The sequence below is a fragment of the Leptonychotes weddellii genome, chromosome 3 (assembly GCF_054177405.1).
Source record: "Leptonychotes weddellii isolate Sample4059 chromosome 3, ASM5417740v2, whole genome shotgun sequence".
Lineage (NCBI taxonomy): Eukaryota > Metazoa > Chordata > Mammalia > Carnivora > Phocidae > Leptonychotes > Leptonychotes weddellii.
Window position 1 is genome coordinate 64,841,455 of NC_138371.1, and position 16,739 is coordinate 64,858,193.

General features: G+C 41.6%; 1 protein-coding gene across 8 annotated transcripts in view; it reads left to right on the top strand.

The window, feature by feature from the left end:
* Positions 1-11,176, top strand: part of RBMS1 (RNA binding motif single stranded interacting protein 1) — a 209,563-nt gene extending 198,387 nt beyond the window's left edge. For 6 of the 8 annotated variants that reach the window (XM_081814342.1, XM_081814341.1, XM_081814348.1 and 3 more), the window contains 6 exons: positions 1,350-1,397; positions 2,288-2,338; positions 4,884-4,994; positions 6,105-6,185; positions 7,790-7,874; positions 8,524-11,176. In XM_081814342.1, coding sequence (XP_081670468.1) covers positions 1,350-1,397; positions 2,288-2,338; positions 4,884-4,994; positions 6,105-6,185; positions 7,790-7,867 — 369 coding nt within the window. In that variant the 3' untranslated portion in view covers positions 7,868-7,874; positions 8,524-11,176. The remainder of the gene's footprint in view (positions 1-1,349; positions 1,398-2,287; positions 2,339-4,883; positions 4,995-6,104; positions 6,186-7,789; positions 7,875-8,523) is intronic. The other 2 variants (XM_081814346.1, XM_081814347.1) reach the window with 1 other exon arrangement.
* The last annotated feature ends 5,563 nt before the right edge of the window (positions 11,177-16,739 follow it).

The window sequence follows — 16,739 nt, forward strand, 5'->3', positions numbered from 1 at the left end:
TTGGTCAACGTAAGCAAGATCATGAAGGTGGTGCTGTCCGAAAACTTAAAAGTAGCTTCGAATAATAAGTCATAAGGTAGCTTCGTGGTTAAACGCACAAAAGCTGAAGTTGTGCAGGAGTGTTCACAGCTCCCTCCACTTTCAGGTCTTTTCGCTGTCTTCCCCTGAGTTGTCCCTTCTTTTCTTTTCTTTTATCTCCCTAGGCTTTTATGTTACTTGGCTGGTGCTTCAATCTGCCGGCCACAGTATTCACTCATTTAATGCCTCTCTCATTATTTGGGGCTTAAAATTTCTCTATTTTCCCTGGTGCATTTTCCCTAATTAACAGTTCCCTAATGAAAGGTAGTCTTTTTTAACTCTCTGACCTTGGAAACATCTGCCATTTATGTAGATCACTGGAAAGAGGGACACGTAAGCTTATTCTCAGGCGGATGATTGTGCAGATTAATTTGGATGTGGGCCGCTGTGGCTCTTGGAGCTGTCAGTGCGTCTCCCCACCACCTCTCTTTCCCCTCTTTACTGTCAGGCAATGAGCATTTTGGCCACAGAATTGTTACATAGCATAAGAAAAATTCAGAGGCCAGTATTCATAGTAGATTTGCTATACCTAACTGGAAACAACATTTCATTTCAAAGCCCTCGTTTCTTCTCCTGGCATTCTGTATGTCCCTAAGATACATGTGGAATCATCCCATTTGCCTGACACTCACTGTGACTGAGGTTCTTAACCCCATAAATTCAGGGCCACGGAAAGGTCAGCAGATGAGCTTTAAGTAGTCTGAGAGTCTCTTACATTGTTTGCAAAATGTTGCTTGTGTGTATGCAGTTAGCTGGGGGGGGGGGGGGGGCGGCGGGGTAAGTTCTATTGCTTTCATCAGGTTTTCAAAGGGATCCGTGACCCAAAGGAGGGTAGATAACCAATGGTAAAGAATTCAGAGAACATAGATTATTATTCCCATTTTATAGTTAGGGAAAATTGAGGAATAGAAATTGACAGCAGCTGATTTGCTGCTTAAGAAAAAGAATTGGATTAGGTGTTCTAGCTCCCTAACCCCATAATGCAATAAGCTATTAGATTATTAAGACCACTGAAAGCATACAAAAAATGAGAGCATCTGGCCCCAGTTGGGGTCTCCAGGGAGCTGCTCTCCTCCCCATGATTGATTCAGTGAAGGCCTTGCGCTCATGTTGGAGTGGGCCTTTCTCCCCTAAAGCACCATATGCTCATACAATTGGATTTGAGAAATTGGCATCTGCGAGAAACCACCAGTACCCCAATGGGGAAAGGCTGCAGTCCAGATAACTGAAATGTTAACAAGGCAGAAGCACTTAACTTTGGTCTGCCTTAGGTGGCAAAGGAAACCAGAGAAAACAAGTATCGGGGCTCTGCTATCAAGGTAAATCACAATGCATTCTTCCCCCATGACTTTTCCCCATATCCTTTCTATAGAACCTCTGAAGTTAACCATAGGGGATAAGATACAGGAGGGTTTTGTGGTTAAAGAGTTAGAGACTGAAACTTATTTTTTAAAAATTAATGTAGTCTCAGGAGAGCTCTGGGCATCAAGAAATGGACTGATATTTTTTCTCTGGAGTGGCAGGCTGCACAGGCTTGCTTTCCTGCCTTGGAACCTGACTCTCGTGTCTTATTCCTCAATGGTGGAGGGTCTTCTGTGCAGGTGCCCTTTTGACTGTACATGTCAAGGTCTAGTTAAGAAGGTTTTTCATTTTCTAAATCTGATTTTCAGATTTTTATTTTCCACACTAACTAGAAATTGTTGACCGCCAGACAAGATTTCTGAAACCTAATATCCTGGTATCAAAGAGGGGTTGAATTTCGCTATTCTTTCTAAATAAGCACATACTTTAAGGATTAGTTTGTAATAAGATGTGCTGGAATTCTCATTCATCTGTATTCCTCAAGTGCCTAGTTCATACCTCAATTATCACACTTTTCACTATTTGAGTTGTTTACTTGTTTATCTCCATTCTTAGTAAATATCTTGAGGGTGGGGCCCATGTCTTACTTGCCTTTTTCTCTTGGATGCCTGGTACTCAGTAAATACTTCTTGAATGGGCAAGTGGAACTTGGTTTTAAATAATCATTTCATCCTATTCAGAGTGACCAGTTTGCCAAGAACTCTAACTGCCTTAATCTTTTTGATCACTGATAGTATTGCTTCCTTATTTTCCTTCTGTAGATTTTAACATGATTAAAAGAGCTCTAGAGAAAGAGGTAGCATTCCAATGGAAATCAATGTTTCTTTCAAAATCCTCCCTTTTCCAGGTGCAAAGTCCTTCTTGGATGCAACCTCAACCGTATATCCTACAGCACCCCGTAAGTTTTTCAACTTAATGGCTTTGTGGTTTGCAACTAGGCTGCGTATACATTTGGAAGACCATTCTCTGGGTTAAAACCTTTTGCCAAAGATGGTATGGGATTTGGGAAATTTAAAGATGGAATATGAGAATGTACAAGTTCATTATAAAACTTCCTCCCACCCTTGTCTTAAATTGGTAGTTGACATTAAATCAAATTTGCAATGGTAAGAACTTAAAATATATCATATTTGAAGTAGGGTACCATTTTCTTCTTCAAACCAATTCTGTAGAAGGCCACTCAATTGAAGTTTTAAATTTTAAAGCTTTTAAATTGCTATATTTTTAACAGTAGTTGGTATGAAACAGCTCACATTTTTTAATTGTATTCCGTTTAATGCAAATATAAAGTGTTCAAAGGGAAGCTAGAGATTTTTATCAGTTTACTTAACCTCTCTGTGGAAATTATAAATACTAAAGCAGTAACACTTTCTTTGGTAGATGTGATTTCTTTGGTGACTTGAGCATTTGTTGTACTTATGTACATATTATACTTTTTAATTCAGTTACACTTTGCATTAATAGATAGTATATTTAATGTGTTTTTCAAAGATACATAAAATCCAGTTTGTTAAATTTTAAAGCATGCATTTTAAAAGTTGAGAAATAAAGGTGGAGAACAAAATCACAAAAACAGTGCCCAACACAATGACCTGCATGATTGGCACGAGAAGGCCACAGATTTGGCCCTAAGCTTTCTAGTAACTAAGGCAAAATGGGAATTCTGATAAGCAAAAACAGTTCACGGTACTTATAAGAGAAAAACAGGTCAGTTGCTTGGGAGAAGCACACCCTTGTTGGCCTCAAGATGAGAGAGGAATTTCTCTCAGGACAGCTCCTGAAGAGGACACCATGTACTGTAAGACCATATGTATGAAACAGTACTCTAGGGACAAGTTCTAAACAGGAAGTTGCTGAGATGACTTTGAAGCAGCAGATAAAACATGTTTAGTTGACAACACAAGAGACGAGCTATCGGATGACGTATGTGTGTGTCTCTGTAAACATTCGCACATATTTTTCTCTATACGCACAGTCTTGGACAGTAGCTCCTACAGATGAATGAAAAAAAGAAGCAGGAAATTCCTTCAGCATATTCTGGGCTTCTGAATCATTTCCGTGTTACCATACACTTTTTGATGATGCACGCTAAAAATTTAAAAAAGAACAAATTTTCTATGAACTGCATTAACAACAAACAGTTTCTGACACGCATCTCTGTCTCTTTTTTGGCAACTTTTAGAGACAAAGCCAGCACATATCCCAGTTTAACATCTTTGAGGAGACAGTGGTAGTGTGTGCAGAAGGTTCCTATCCGAGGACTTGGTCCCTTTCCCCATCCAGTTTAGACTGCCTGCAACCAGAATTAAAGTGCCTGCACACCAGTCTCTGACCTCAGTTGTGTTCTGATTAGCAATAAACAACAGTGTTTGGAAGGGATAGATCAGTTGCACAAATAACAAAAACATAGCATTAATATTGATAGGATGCGTCAGAATAATTGCACTCTCGGGTAATTGGGTGATTGCAAAAGTGAGAGGAAGGATATAATCCATAAGAATATTATATAGGATAAATTAGAGAAAATGCAAAAATCCAGAAATTAAATTTCAGTTTAGGCAATCAATGTACCATTATGCAGTCATTAAAAATGATAATAATGATGGCTATGCACTAAGTGAGGTAAATATTTATAATAGAATGTTAAGTTCAAAGCAAAAACCCAGGATACGAAATTGTTTATGTACCCTGGTTGCAACTCTACAAACATGCCAAGTGGTAACAGCCATATATTAGGGAGAGGCTAGGTTGTGGGTGATTTTTTTTTTTTTTGTCCACTCCCCCACCCCATTTTGTTTAATTATATTTAATTTTATTTTTAATGACCAGAATTTTTTTCAGATGAAATCAAAGAATCTGAAATCGGATTATTAATCATGTCTGAATTTCCTTCTCTCCCTTGGCACCAAACTGTAGCTGAAAAGTTCTGAGAAACAGTGAATGGAGAATGTGATCTTGATCCTAACAGCCTGATCTTGAATCAAATGATTATCTGTACAGAACACTTTTAAACAAGACACTGTATTTATAAATATTCAATATGGCCTATTGTTTTGTGGCTGCATCAAACATCAACTGTCATTTATTTTTTTAAAAACTAAGAAAGCATTTTTGTAACCCCAGCCAGCTGAAAACAGTTCGCATTTCCGACTATAGCTCCTCCTGCTGGACTAGCTTGCTTTTTACACTTGAGTGAAAGGAAAGGCAGGATGTTTAATGCAGTGATTTCGGTGAAATGAATGCTCTTAAAAAAGTTTTAGGAAGCATTATCCAGAAGGCTTTTAGGAAGTTGTTTATGATACCATAAGCAAGTTTGAGAGGAGGTTATTTTCGGTTTCACGTTTCTCCACAAACTAAGGCGTCTTCCTTTGCAAAAGGAATGACAGACTCTTGACTCCCTCCTTGAGTTTCTCTTACACTCTGCTTGTCTCCCAACTCCCCAGGGGGCCGTGTTAACTCCCTCGATGGAGCACACCATGTCACTACAGCCAGCGTCTATGATCAGCCCTCTGGCCCAGCAGATGAGTCATCTGTCACTAGGCAGCACCGGAACAGTAGGTGGCAAATTTATATCCTGCGTCTCAGCCAACAGAAGAGTGAATTAATGCAGCCTGTGTCTTCCCTATCAATTACAGGCTCTGTGATGTTCAGCGATTATGTCCGAGCCCCTCTCACCCCCCACATTGCCTTCCACGTGATTAATTGATGAACTAAGTATCTGTCCTCTGGGTGTCTCTCCTTTACCAGAATCTAGCAACCACACATGACCACACGTAGCCCTGGTAGCTAGTGCCATTCGTTCACACTGCAGACCTGGTGTCGGGAAGCAAAAGAAGAAGGTGATACATGGTGGTAAAGGCAGGGAATTTTTCCTCCCTTCACTTCTTTTATGGAATGTGGGGGGCACCGTATCACAGTCTTAGGATTGACTGACTTCTCCAGAGTCCAGGGGATTCCACTGGGGATTGAGGTTGAGTCTAGACCAGAGGAACTTCCAGGGCTGATATCTTATCAACGTAACGTTTAGATGGTACGGTGGCCGAAGGCTTTTAATTCAGACCATATCGATGGTGGCTGAAAAGAACAAAGGGGAGTATGTTTTCCTCTCTGACATTCAAAACCCCAGCAACAGCCCCTTGTGATGGCTCAGTCAGGTCCTTGAGATCAACAGGGAAGCCCTGCTGCCTTTGGAAGGGGAAAACTGTCCTCATCAGGAAAACAAGGGTGCATTTCCTGTTCTGCCGTCACCTGATGAAGATCCAACAAGTCATTTACTCCGTAGGTCTCCACCTATGGAAATAATTCTAGACACTAGTTCAGGGGGCTGCTGGAAAATAATGAGGTCCTTTGAGATGAGATCTCCTAAAATAGCACATCAGTGATACTGAGTGTTGAGAATGAGAAGCCGTAGCGATCTTCACGCATGTGTGTGTTTGTTGGGAAATCCAAAGAAAGGTGGGAGTTTTAGTTTGCCAAATTCAAAAAGGAGAAACAGTCACTCCGCTTTCCATATGACATACTTATTAATTAAACTTTGAGGTAGCTTGTTTACATTTCTCCTTTGAGATTTCCAAATACTTGACATCCCATCTCAAAACTCCCCAAGCACTCAGAATTTTTACATGGCTTATCATTTCCCATCCTGACCATATTCTTCTTTTCAGTACATGCCTGCGACATCAGCTATGCAAGGAGCTTATTTGCCGCAGTATACACATGTGCAGACCACGACGGTTCCCGTTGAGGTTGGTGCAGCCCATCCTATGGCCTCTCCGGCAATGAGTAGTTTCAGAAATGGGTGAATTAGATAGGGCTCAAAGAAAAATCAATTAGAAGTCAAATGTTTGCATAAAGAATTGAGTTTAGAGAGCATATAGAGCTAGGGTTATTTTCGACTCTGAAATATAATTCTCTGCATACAGATTAGTGGAGCAGTATCCAAGCCACACCCCCAAAACTCCCAGAACTATCTTCCAAGCTTGTAGCATATTTCATACCCTTCAAGAATCTATCTTGTCTCCTGGAAAGGGATACTTACACGCAAATTAGGATAAAGCTGGAGTTTGCAGTCCTGAGTACCAAAGATTATGTTAATAATAATAACTGCAAGAAGAAATCAGTTGTAATTAAAATAGTTGAAAACACTGATGTTTCAGAATTGTGAACAGGGATGAAGAACAGACCATACCTTTTTTTATAGAGGCTGTTCGGATAGCTAAATAACTCTTAGTTCTTGTTATGCAAGATGCAGATATGATGCTAATGGAAGAAGACTGACACTTGAGTTAAGATTGGACAGAAAGCAGAGAGATAGAGATCCCATATGATTTTACTTATATGTGGAATTTAGGAGACAAAACAGATGAACGTAGGGGAAGGGAGGGAAAAAACAGAGTGGGAGACAAACCATAAGACACTCTTAACTATGGGAAACAAACTGAGGGTTGTTGGAGGGGAGGTAGATGGGGGATAGGATAATTGGGTGATGGACATTAAGGAGGGCACTCTATATAATGAGCACTGGGTGCTATATGCAACTGATGAATCACTAAATTCTACCCCTAAAACTAATAATACACAACATGTTAACTAAATTGAATTTAAATAAAAAAATTTTTTTAAAATTCCAAGGAAATTCATCATCCCAATCAATCCTATCCACTAGGCAGATCCCATAGGTTCCAAGTGCAGAAACAGCCCCAGGACTGTGGTTGGATTATTTGGGGGCATTCTTGTGTTTTGTTTTCTGCTGATTGATTTAAATTTGTGTACTTATTGACAATCACAGTTACCAGAACCCACAATCCCTTATCTGCAGTTCTGAAACACACAGTAAAATCTGAAAATAAAAATTCTCTTTATAACTGCTTTAGCAAAAACCTGACCTGTGGCAAAACGCAACCGGAACTGATGTAAGACAAAATCTTAGCCCACTTACTGTGCATATTTATATCTTTCAGTGTAGACCTGCTCATGTGTTTGGTGATGAGGTGTAGCTCTAGGCCCCACTGGGTATATTCTGTGATAAAAGGCATATGCCTACCATTTTTCAGATTCTAAAATCCGAACATACTGAATTCCAAGTCACATCTGGCTCCAAGGGATCAGATATTTGTTTGATAAATTGTAGCTTGACATAAAGAGACAACTCCTAAAAGTTGGGGTGGGAGGTTCTTTGGGTCTGTAAGATATCTTAACTCCTTAGGGAAATCATTAACCTTGAAAACCCTACATAGTATTAAGAAAATCACTTTTAAGGAGCATTTGTATTTTAAGATGTGAAACTCAGATGGGAGGAGCAGAGTTGGGATTTCATTGCTCATGTCTCATCTGCTCTGCTTTGTTGTAGGAAGCGAGTGGTCAGCAGCAGGTGGCCGTCGAGACGTCTAATGACCATTCACCATATACCTTTCAACCTAATAAGTAACTGTGAGGTATGAGGGAAACATCTTTGTAACCGTAGGGCTCAGTTCAAGGAAAGTCTATGATTCTTTTATCATAATGGTACTCAGAATAGCTCAGATTTGGTCACACCACCTTAATCGTGGCCAAAGAATTCAGTGTTACTGAAATGTTAAAATCAGTATCTTGTGGATTTGCAGATAATCCAAAAAGAACAGTGCCTTGTTGAGGTCACATGTATAGTTACTTTCTCATCCTCCTTACCCCTCCCACCCTAAAAATCTGTAACAAATCAGGACACCAGGTATCAAATTTGTCCTACAATACATGTATCCAAATTTATAATGCTTTCATGCTCACAAGCTGAAGGAAATACAGCATAAGATTTTGCTTCTTCTGGTATTACAAGAGTAGCAATATCTTGACTATGAATTTAATGTCAGTATCCTTCGATCCAGAGCTCTGGTTGCTCTGGTGAAAGTAGGCTGCAGGTCCCAAGGTGGAGTCAAGGCATAGAAACTACCCTCAGTTCTAACTACTTTATTGGTCTCCCACCAGTGATGAGCACCATCTTGCCTTTGTCAAACATGCATACCACTGAAATGAGAAGGAGGCTACAAAATAGTGTGGTGTGTTATACCAACTGCACAAAAGCATTTATCTTTTGTTTTTCTCTTCCAGATGTACAGAAGGGCGTTCTTACATGAAGAAGGGTGTGAAGGCTGAACAATCATGGATTTTTCTGATCAATTGTGCTTTAGGAAATTATTGACAGTTTTGCACAGGTTCTTGAAAACGTTATTTATAATGAAATCAACTAAAACTATTTTTGCTATAAGTTCTATAAGGTGCATAAAACCCTTAAATTCATCTAGTAGCTGTTCCCCCGAACAGGTTTATTTTAGTAAAAAAAAAAACAAAAAACAAAAACAAAACAAAAGATTTTTATCAAATGTTATGATGCAAAAAAAAAAAAAAAAAAAGGAAAAAAGAAAAAAAAGAAAAAAAGAAAAGAAAAAGAAAACTTCAATTTTCTGGGTATGCACAAAGACCATGAAGACTTATCCAAGTGCATGACCGGATTTTTGTGGTTTTTGTCCATTTTGTGTTTAATTTGCGTTTTCTTCCGCTGTATGTAATGGGCTCTGACGTTGAAGTAGTCCAACTTCCCCCCTGGTGTTCCGTGCTCTAGAGTGTGAGTGTCGCTGTATTCAGTGTTGCCCTCCACGTCTCTCTTCTTAGCTTTTCCATTTTTCTTTCAGCGTAGTGTGAAATGTCTTCTCCTTTTCTATGAATTCCAATTTGCCTTAACTCCTTTGATGCTGTAGCTGTTTCAGTACAAGTTAGTTCAAACTAATGATGTAGAATGCTTTGACCAAGTGAGCTGGTCTGTTATGCCTTGTAAAACAGCAGCATAGGGCTTTTAAAAGGTAGTCAATAAAAGTTGCTGAAATTTTGGCTTTTTTAAATATGTAGTAGGTGTTTTTAATGATTTTTCACATAATGTGTAAGGTAGTGAAATGCAAGAAGGGAAAAATGTTTTGTGTGAAACACATTTTCTGACTGGGGAACTTTTACTAGGGTAACTTGTTTGTAAGGCTGTATGCCAACAGTTTCCTCCGATAGTTTGACTGATTTAGGATATCTGCTGTATGATGCAATGTAAAGTCTTTTTTGCCTTTTTTCAGGAAAAAAAAAAAACTAACTCGATGTTCTAGATTTAGTGTAGGTAGCGTTGGGGCTGGGGGTGGGGGGCGGGGGCGGGGAGTCACCGAATGTTTTGTCCTTCCTTTATACAATGATAGTGCTTTAGACTGAGAATTACGCCTGAGATCTGGCAAACCGAAAAAACGTTGCTATTGCAACTAAATGGCAAAAGCTAAAAGTATAAGGATTTTATCTTCAAACATAAGCTGAGGTAGGAATAGAAGCAAAATGATTGGCTACTAGCTCTCGCTATTACATAAATTTGAGAAATCAAAATTACTTGGCACTTTTAAAGGTAACTTCACCAAAGACCGAAGAGCCAGTAACCAGTAGCTCCAACTTCTCTCAGCATCGTATCTTCTGTGCTCTTTATTTTTGCCGGACCAGTTTGCGGTTAGGAGAATGTGCCTTTTTTGTACCTTTGCATTTAGGTTTTATAATTTTAATTGATGTATGGACACACACCAACAAACAAAAAAGCATGAAGGAAGATTTGGATCCAAGCAGTGCCACACTTTACGTCATCACTACAAGTGTTAAGTGTAAAGAGAAACCAATTTTGAAACTATGAAATTCCTGATTTCATAAATACACAGTTATTTCTACTTTAGTACATAGAAGATAATTCACTGTTATTAAAGCTCTTTTATTAAGACAATTGCATACGTTTGAAAAGCAATGGTAAATTAAGTTGTCTTCCAAAACTGTGTACTTGTCTGGTCAACTGTGCGTGATCAGTTATCTACCTCAGAGTCTGTTTTCTTTTGTGCTGGGACAGGTTGCTGGCCCTCCCTGTTTCCACAGACCAAATCCTCCTAGCTCAGGAGCTAGGGCTAAGCAGTTATTTCTTTCGAGTATTTTTTAGTTCTTAAATTTTATGCTTGTATTTGATTATAGATGTCAGTGACATTTCATAGTTTCAAAAGTCCTTGCTGCTCTGAGAAGTGTAGTAGATTCTAGTGAAAATTACATAGTCCTAAGAGAAATGTGTTTTGTTTTTGTTTTTGTTTCCTTTTTTAAAGTTGTGGTATTATTGGTTCTATGCTCCCTGGAATATTACTGCTTTGTGAAAGTCCAGACCGAACGCAGCACCCTCCTTGTACCTAGTACATTTATAAACCTGGGTCTCTCACTACTTGATATTTTTGCATTAGTTAAGACAGAAATTTGATAGCTCGGTTAGAGGGGAGGGGAAATCTGCTGCTAGATATGTCTGAACTAAGTGCCATACTCGTCTGGGTAAGATTTGGGAAACATAACCTCTGTACATAAAATAAAAAAAAAAAATAAAAAAAAATCAGTTAAACATCACATAGTAGACAGCCATTAAATTATAAAAAAAAATAATTTATGAAGAAAGACCTTTTGTACAGATTGAAAAAAAAAGATTTTCATAGAGATATCTATATGATCAAGAGAGTTAATTTTTTATTTTTGTTTTACTAGTGCCACAGACTTGCCAGTGGTAACTTATTTGTCCGGTTCAAGATAACTCTGTAGTTCTCCTTCCTAGGACTTGTTGTTAAACGCCAAAAGACATTTTTGAACTGTACATTTGATCAGATTGTTAGCTTTTTCTGTTTTATTTCTTTTGAAAACCTTTGAATAAAAAACATCTGAAATTTTATTTTTCCTGTCAGTTTCTTTTAAGTGGGTTAAATGTATATCAGAATTTCATGCATTTCATTTCTGATCTCTTTCTTCAGCTCAGGCAGTTTGGCTTAAAAGTGAGTTGAAAATTATTTCAGATTCACTGTGTACTCAGAATACATTTCCTTGAGAAGAACTGGAAAAACCTTTCTACCTCCTCCTCCTTTGGTTATTTACATCTGTGTATAGGAACCAGAGACATCAACCTTCAGCTGACCCCGCTTCATGCGGGCCAAAGCCCACTTTTGGTCTGTTCCAAGAGGCCAGAGGGCCAGACCCCGCTCCTCCCTCTCCTACCGCTCCCCTTTGCGGTGCTACTTGTCCCGGACCAGCAAGAGAACAGAATAAAACCGGTCCCAGCCATGTTAAGCAAGCGCATGGGTAAGGATTTCAGGCTGATCTTATCCGTGCCTTGATGACGTGAGCCTCCTTCGGTGACCTCGTTTAGCTGTTTCCCATAGGAGGCTCTGGTTCAGCATTCCCGGGGGAGAGAGAGCTCCTCTCTCTGCCACACTGATGTGCTTTACGAGAGGCACTTAGTGCAGGAAATTGAGTCCTTGACCCAAGGCGAATTAAGTGGTACAGTGTAGTCATACAGAATTCTTTTTCTGCTACCCAAGGGCTCTGTCACAGTGGTGAGAGGAGTAGGCAAGAAGAACCCACACCCCCCCCATTTCTGTACACCTCCCGGCCATGTGGGCCATGGGGGGCTGTGAAGGACAGAAGTGGGGTTTAGAGCAGGTAACTTGGCCAGGGCCAAGAAAGCCCCGGTTCTGAATGGCTCATTGAGAAAAGGAAACATGGCCCTCTGATGATAACTCGTGCTGGAGAGAGAAGGATGTCGGGGCAGGAGGGTAATGTGGCCTCACCGAGACACGCACAGGCTGCTGAGGAAGGAAGCGGGGTGGTCTCCTGTCCCAGCCTCACACTGTCCCAGCGCTCCTTCATAGGACCCGTGAGCAAAGGCAGGAAAGATGCGCCATCCGGGCTGCCAAGCATCTTCGGTTTTGTTAGTCTTGGCTTCTGTTGTATTTTAGGAAGGCTTTCTGTCACTGGAGTCCTGGGACATCCAGTGGCTGCCTTTACAGGGAAACTGATGAACACTTTTTCAAAGCGCTGTTTCTGTGCAGGAGCGACAAGCACACTCAGGTGGTGGTGCTTTGGGGAGAGCTACCGCTCACGCGTAGAGGAACCACGGTGCCCGGTGGAAGGCGTGTGCTGCTCAGGTCTTCCCCAGGAGCCAGGATTGTATCTTTGTCTGAGATCGGCGGGGCCCCCGCCTCTGAGGTGGGATTTTTGTGTTGGGAGGGAGGGCAGTCGCTCCCTGGCGTGCATGTATCCCCCCCTCTCTCTTGGCTCGGTGAGGTTGGCCGGCAACACTAGGCAAACCCACTGGAGCCCGGATTCCACTTCTTGAATTTCCCAAACGCTGGTGTGAAATTTGCTGGTAGAAAGGCAGTTCCTCCCAGCCTGCGTGGGGCTCAAACAAGGCTCAGATCTGACCGACCTCTTCATTCCACTAGAGCTAAAAAGGAAAAGATCCAGCGACCTTGGAGTAAAGGTCACGGACCTGTCACCAGCCCCTCTCCTCCCGATACACACAGCTTCAGAAGGATGGCAAGTAGGTGAGGAGGGAGGAAACTCCGAGCTCAGGGTTTAAGAAAAGCTGGGCACTTTCTTCCCTCAAATAGCAATGTGATGAGACAACCACCCCTCTGTCCTCGCAGAACTCGGCCCCCACCCGCGGCCGTGCCAGAGGGAGGCGGGCGCCCACCGGTCCCAGCAGGCAGTTCTTGGCACAGCCGAGAGCCACTGCCCGTGCCCGGCCCTCCGTGTGGGACAAGCTCGGAGAAGCATCGGAATTTCAACCCTGCCCGGGGGCTCCAGAGCGTCTCACTCCGGATCTTGGTAGGGCCGGAGCTTTTAGCTTGGGCTGCTAGAGGGAGGGTTACGTTGCCCTTCACCTTGAGCGGCGAGTTCTCGGGGCGGAGACCCGGCCTGCACGGGCACAGGGTAGGGCCTTGGAGGGCGACTGCGGCTGCAGGCACATGCCTGGAGGTCAAGGGGTCCCGAGTTGGGGGGTGATTGTAAGAAGTGATACGGAACCACCGTTGCCTGATGCTGGCAGCCCCTCCTTCCTCATCAAGGGCATTGCTGCTCAGACTCGGGAAGTAACAAATGGGACTTTTAAGGCTCGAGGAAGCTGGGGGCAGGGGACGAAGCCAGAAGCCTTGCCAGACCTCATGACTTGGAGCGGCAAGAAAGCGGTGGCAGGTCTCTGGGCTGCTCAGAATTGAAAACAGGTGGCACTGGAGTCAATACAAACGTTAATGCTATTATTCATTTAATTTTAAATGTGACTCTGTGAGGCTGAGATTTGATCTAAGTTCTTCCACTGCTCATTTGCACAAGATATGGATCATAAACGAGACTGCAGGTATCTCCTACCATTTAGTATCCCTGAATCCACTTTCTCTGCTTGAATACCTCCAGGGACAAGGCACTTTCCACCTCACCTGGCATTCCAAATCTTTTTGGAACAGCTCTCAAACTGGCTTAAAAAAGTCAAATTGCATCTCTGTAATTTCTACCTGTCAGCCTCAGTTCTGCCCACTGAGATGCTGCAGAATAAGTCGGTCATTCCCATTCTTGGAAACACAGAAGTATATTGACAGAACATAAGAGCGACTACCAGGAATTAAAGAGGACAGGAGGATGTGATTATAAAGGGACAGCACAAGGGAGTTTTTTGAGGGTGATGAAGCTATTCTATATCCTGATTGTGGTGGTTACACAAACACATGTGCTAAAATTCATAGACCTGTACACCCCCCAAAAATATCTTTTGATGTTTATCCACTTGTAAAATAAAGTATTTTTTTAAAAAAATGAGAAGTCGGTCATTCTTCAAATGTGGAAAACTGCTGGCTCCATGATTCTGTGGGTTGAACATTCTTGTGGCTTTAACATTCAGCTCTGGCTCCACACTCAGGACCATCAGCTCACCCTCTCGATGCATGACAGGTGACTCAGGTCAAAGCCTAGAACCCCAGGAGTAGCCCCGGCCTCACCTAACTCCCCTGCTCAGCCCTATCCTTTTTTTTTTTTTTTTTTTAAGATTTTTTATTTATCTGAGAGAGAGAATGGGAGACAGAGCATGAGAGGGGGAGGATCAGAGGGAGAAGCAGACTCCCTGCTGAGCAGGGAGTCTGATGCGGGACTCGATCCCGGGACTCCAGGATCATGACCTGAGCTGAAGGCAGTTGCTTAACCAACTGAGCCACCCGGGCGCCCCCAGCCCTATCCTTCTATTACAGGTGAGATGGTTTCCATTTTGACTTCTCAGACACACCACAGTTCTTAAAGTTTGTAGCAAATTGAAATCCTTATGTTGTTTACTTTTTGGTCACGATAATTATAATAAAGATATGGAATGGAATGGAATATTATTTAGTCATTTTTAAAAGAAGACATTTTAATGGCATGAAAAACATAATATAAATGATAAGTGCTAGGTACAGAACTGTAGATATAGTGTGTTCATAATTAGGAAGCAATATTTAAGTATAAAAGACGAGAAGGTGTTCCAAAATGCTTAGCTGTGGGTGGAAGGATATTGGGAAGTTTATATTTGCTCCTTTATACTTTTCCAAATTTTTCCAGTTTTATACCATGAAAACATTTTATAATCAGGGGGAAAAAAGCTTTAACAGAGAATGTTGTCAGGTCATCCTGAAGTCTCCATGTTTATTATATTCCAATTCAGCATGTTTAATTTTTTGCAAAATAAAAGATACTGCAGCAGACATCAGAAGACACAAAAATGACATGAGTGGTCCCGGTCCTCAAGGGACATTCTTATGGGAGGCACAAGTGTCTGAATGACAATATAGCAAGGAGAAGTAACAAAAGCATGACCTAAATAAAGAGCTTTGGGGGTTTGGTGAGGGGCCAAGACGTCCTCAACAGTCTCTCCTGATATTCTTGTCATTTCCACATTACTAACCGGTTGGTTCCGTTTTTACTGATCAGAATTCACTCCGAAGCAGCCATTTCCCTCACCAGTTCCTGTGCCTTCTGAAAGATGGAATTGGCAGGCAGACAAATGAAGTTTTTGGTAGCTCTGCTGTTGCCAGAATGAGACTTGGAACAGATGTCCAAAGACTTGATGTTCCTTTGTCACTCCTGCTCTGAAAATACTGGAATGTGTACAAAGTATTGTTTTGGTTCGGTTTGGTTTAATCCAGCCGGGTGTAGGATACTTTTTAAATGGTGTCATTTTGACTTTGTTTACCCTCTGTCAGATGTTCTACACCTGCCAGATTGCGGATTTGCAAACACCTGTGTTGTTTTCTGACCCCCTCCAACCCCCACTAGATCTTGAAAACTCTTGTATTTATTACTAAGTCTAGGCAGGAATCCCATTATATCTGTTTTGTTACACACTGTGGTTTGACACATGACTGAGACCATGAATATTGTTTCTGGTCCTCTGGCCTCTTATTTTCTCACTTTTTTTTTTAAAGATTTTATTTATTTATTCATGAGAGACAGAGAGACAGAGGCAGAGGGAGAAGCAGGCTCCCCGCAGAGCAGGGACCCCGATGCGGGACTCGATCCCAGGACCCTGGGATCATGACCTGAGCTGAAGGCAGACGCTTAACCGACTGAGCCACCCAGGCGTCCCTTATTTTCTTACTTGAGAAATACTGAAGGAACTTCTTTCATTCTTGCTATATAATTTTTTCCCCCAATGTTTAGTTCTTAGAACATTTTCTGCCTCCCTCAACTTTTACTCTTCCAGTGGTCCTTTGGTCTCTTTATTTGGTTTATAAACTTTTAATTTACAAAAGTTTGAAGCAATTTATAGGAAACACAATAAAGCACATTTAAAAATCAGTGCTTGGGAGGTTTAACAGTGAAGAGAGAAGGCGAGCCCAAAATGTAACTCTGCAAGCCAAAAGGCCTCCACCATCCCTGTAGTCGAAGCTCAATAATTTTGAGTTTCCTAGAAGCCAATGTGAAAAAGGAGAAAGGTACACATATCTGTAACTCTTGTTATTGGGAGCAAAGCCTACCAGATCCTCTGGAAAAAGATAGTATCTATTGGCTTTGTATAGAGACTCCTGCAGGAGGCACTGGGCAGTGTCCACCATATTCCTCTGCCAATACAGCGACATTTTCCCCAGGCTGTTTCAGGTAGGGCCTCTCCATGAAAGCCAAGGATAGCATATCGAAGCACCATTCCGTGAAAGTGACTCTGGAAGGCCATAAACTTGTAATAAACGTTCTCAGTTAAGTCTCTTCTCAAATGTTCTTAGGTACTTCATTCCTCCCACCAAGCCCACTGCTCTGATTGAGAAGTTCAGAATATCTTGTAACAGCACAAACATTCCAGATGCTCCTTTCACTTCCACATTCAGCCCCTCAGCTGGGAAGAGAAATGCAAGCCACAGGTTGTCCTACCGCTTACTGAGCGCTTCTAGTGATCCCCACCACACTGTCGGGTTTCTTCCCTTTCACCTGAAGCAGCCGCAAGG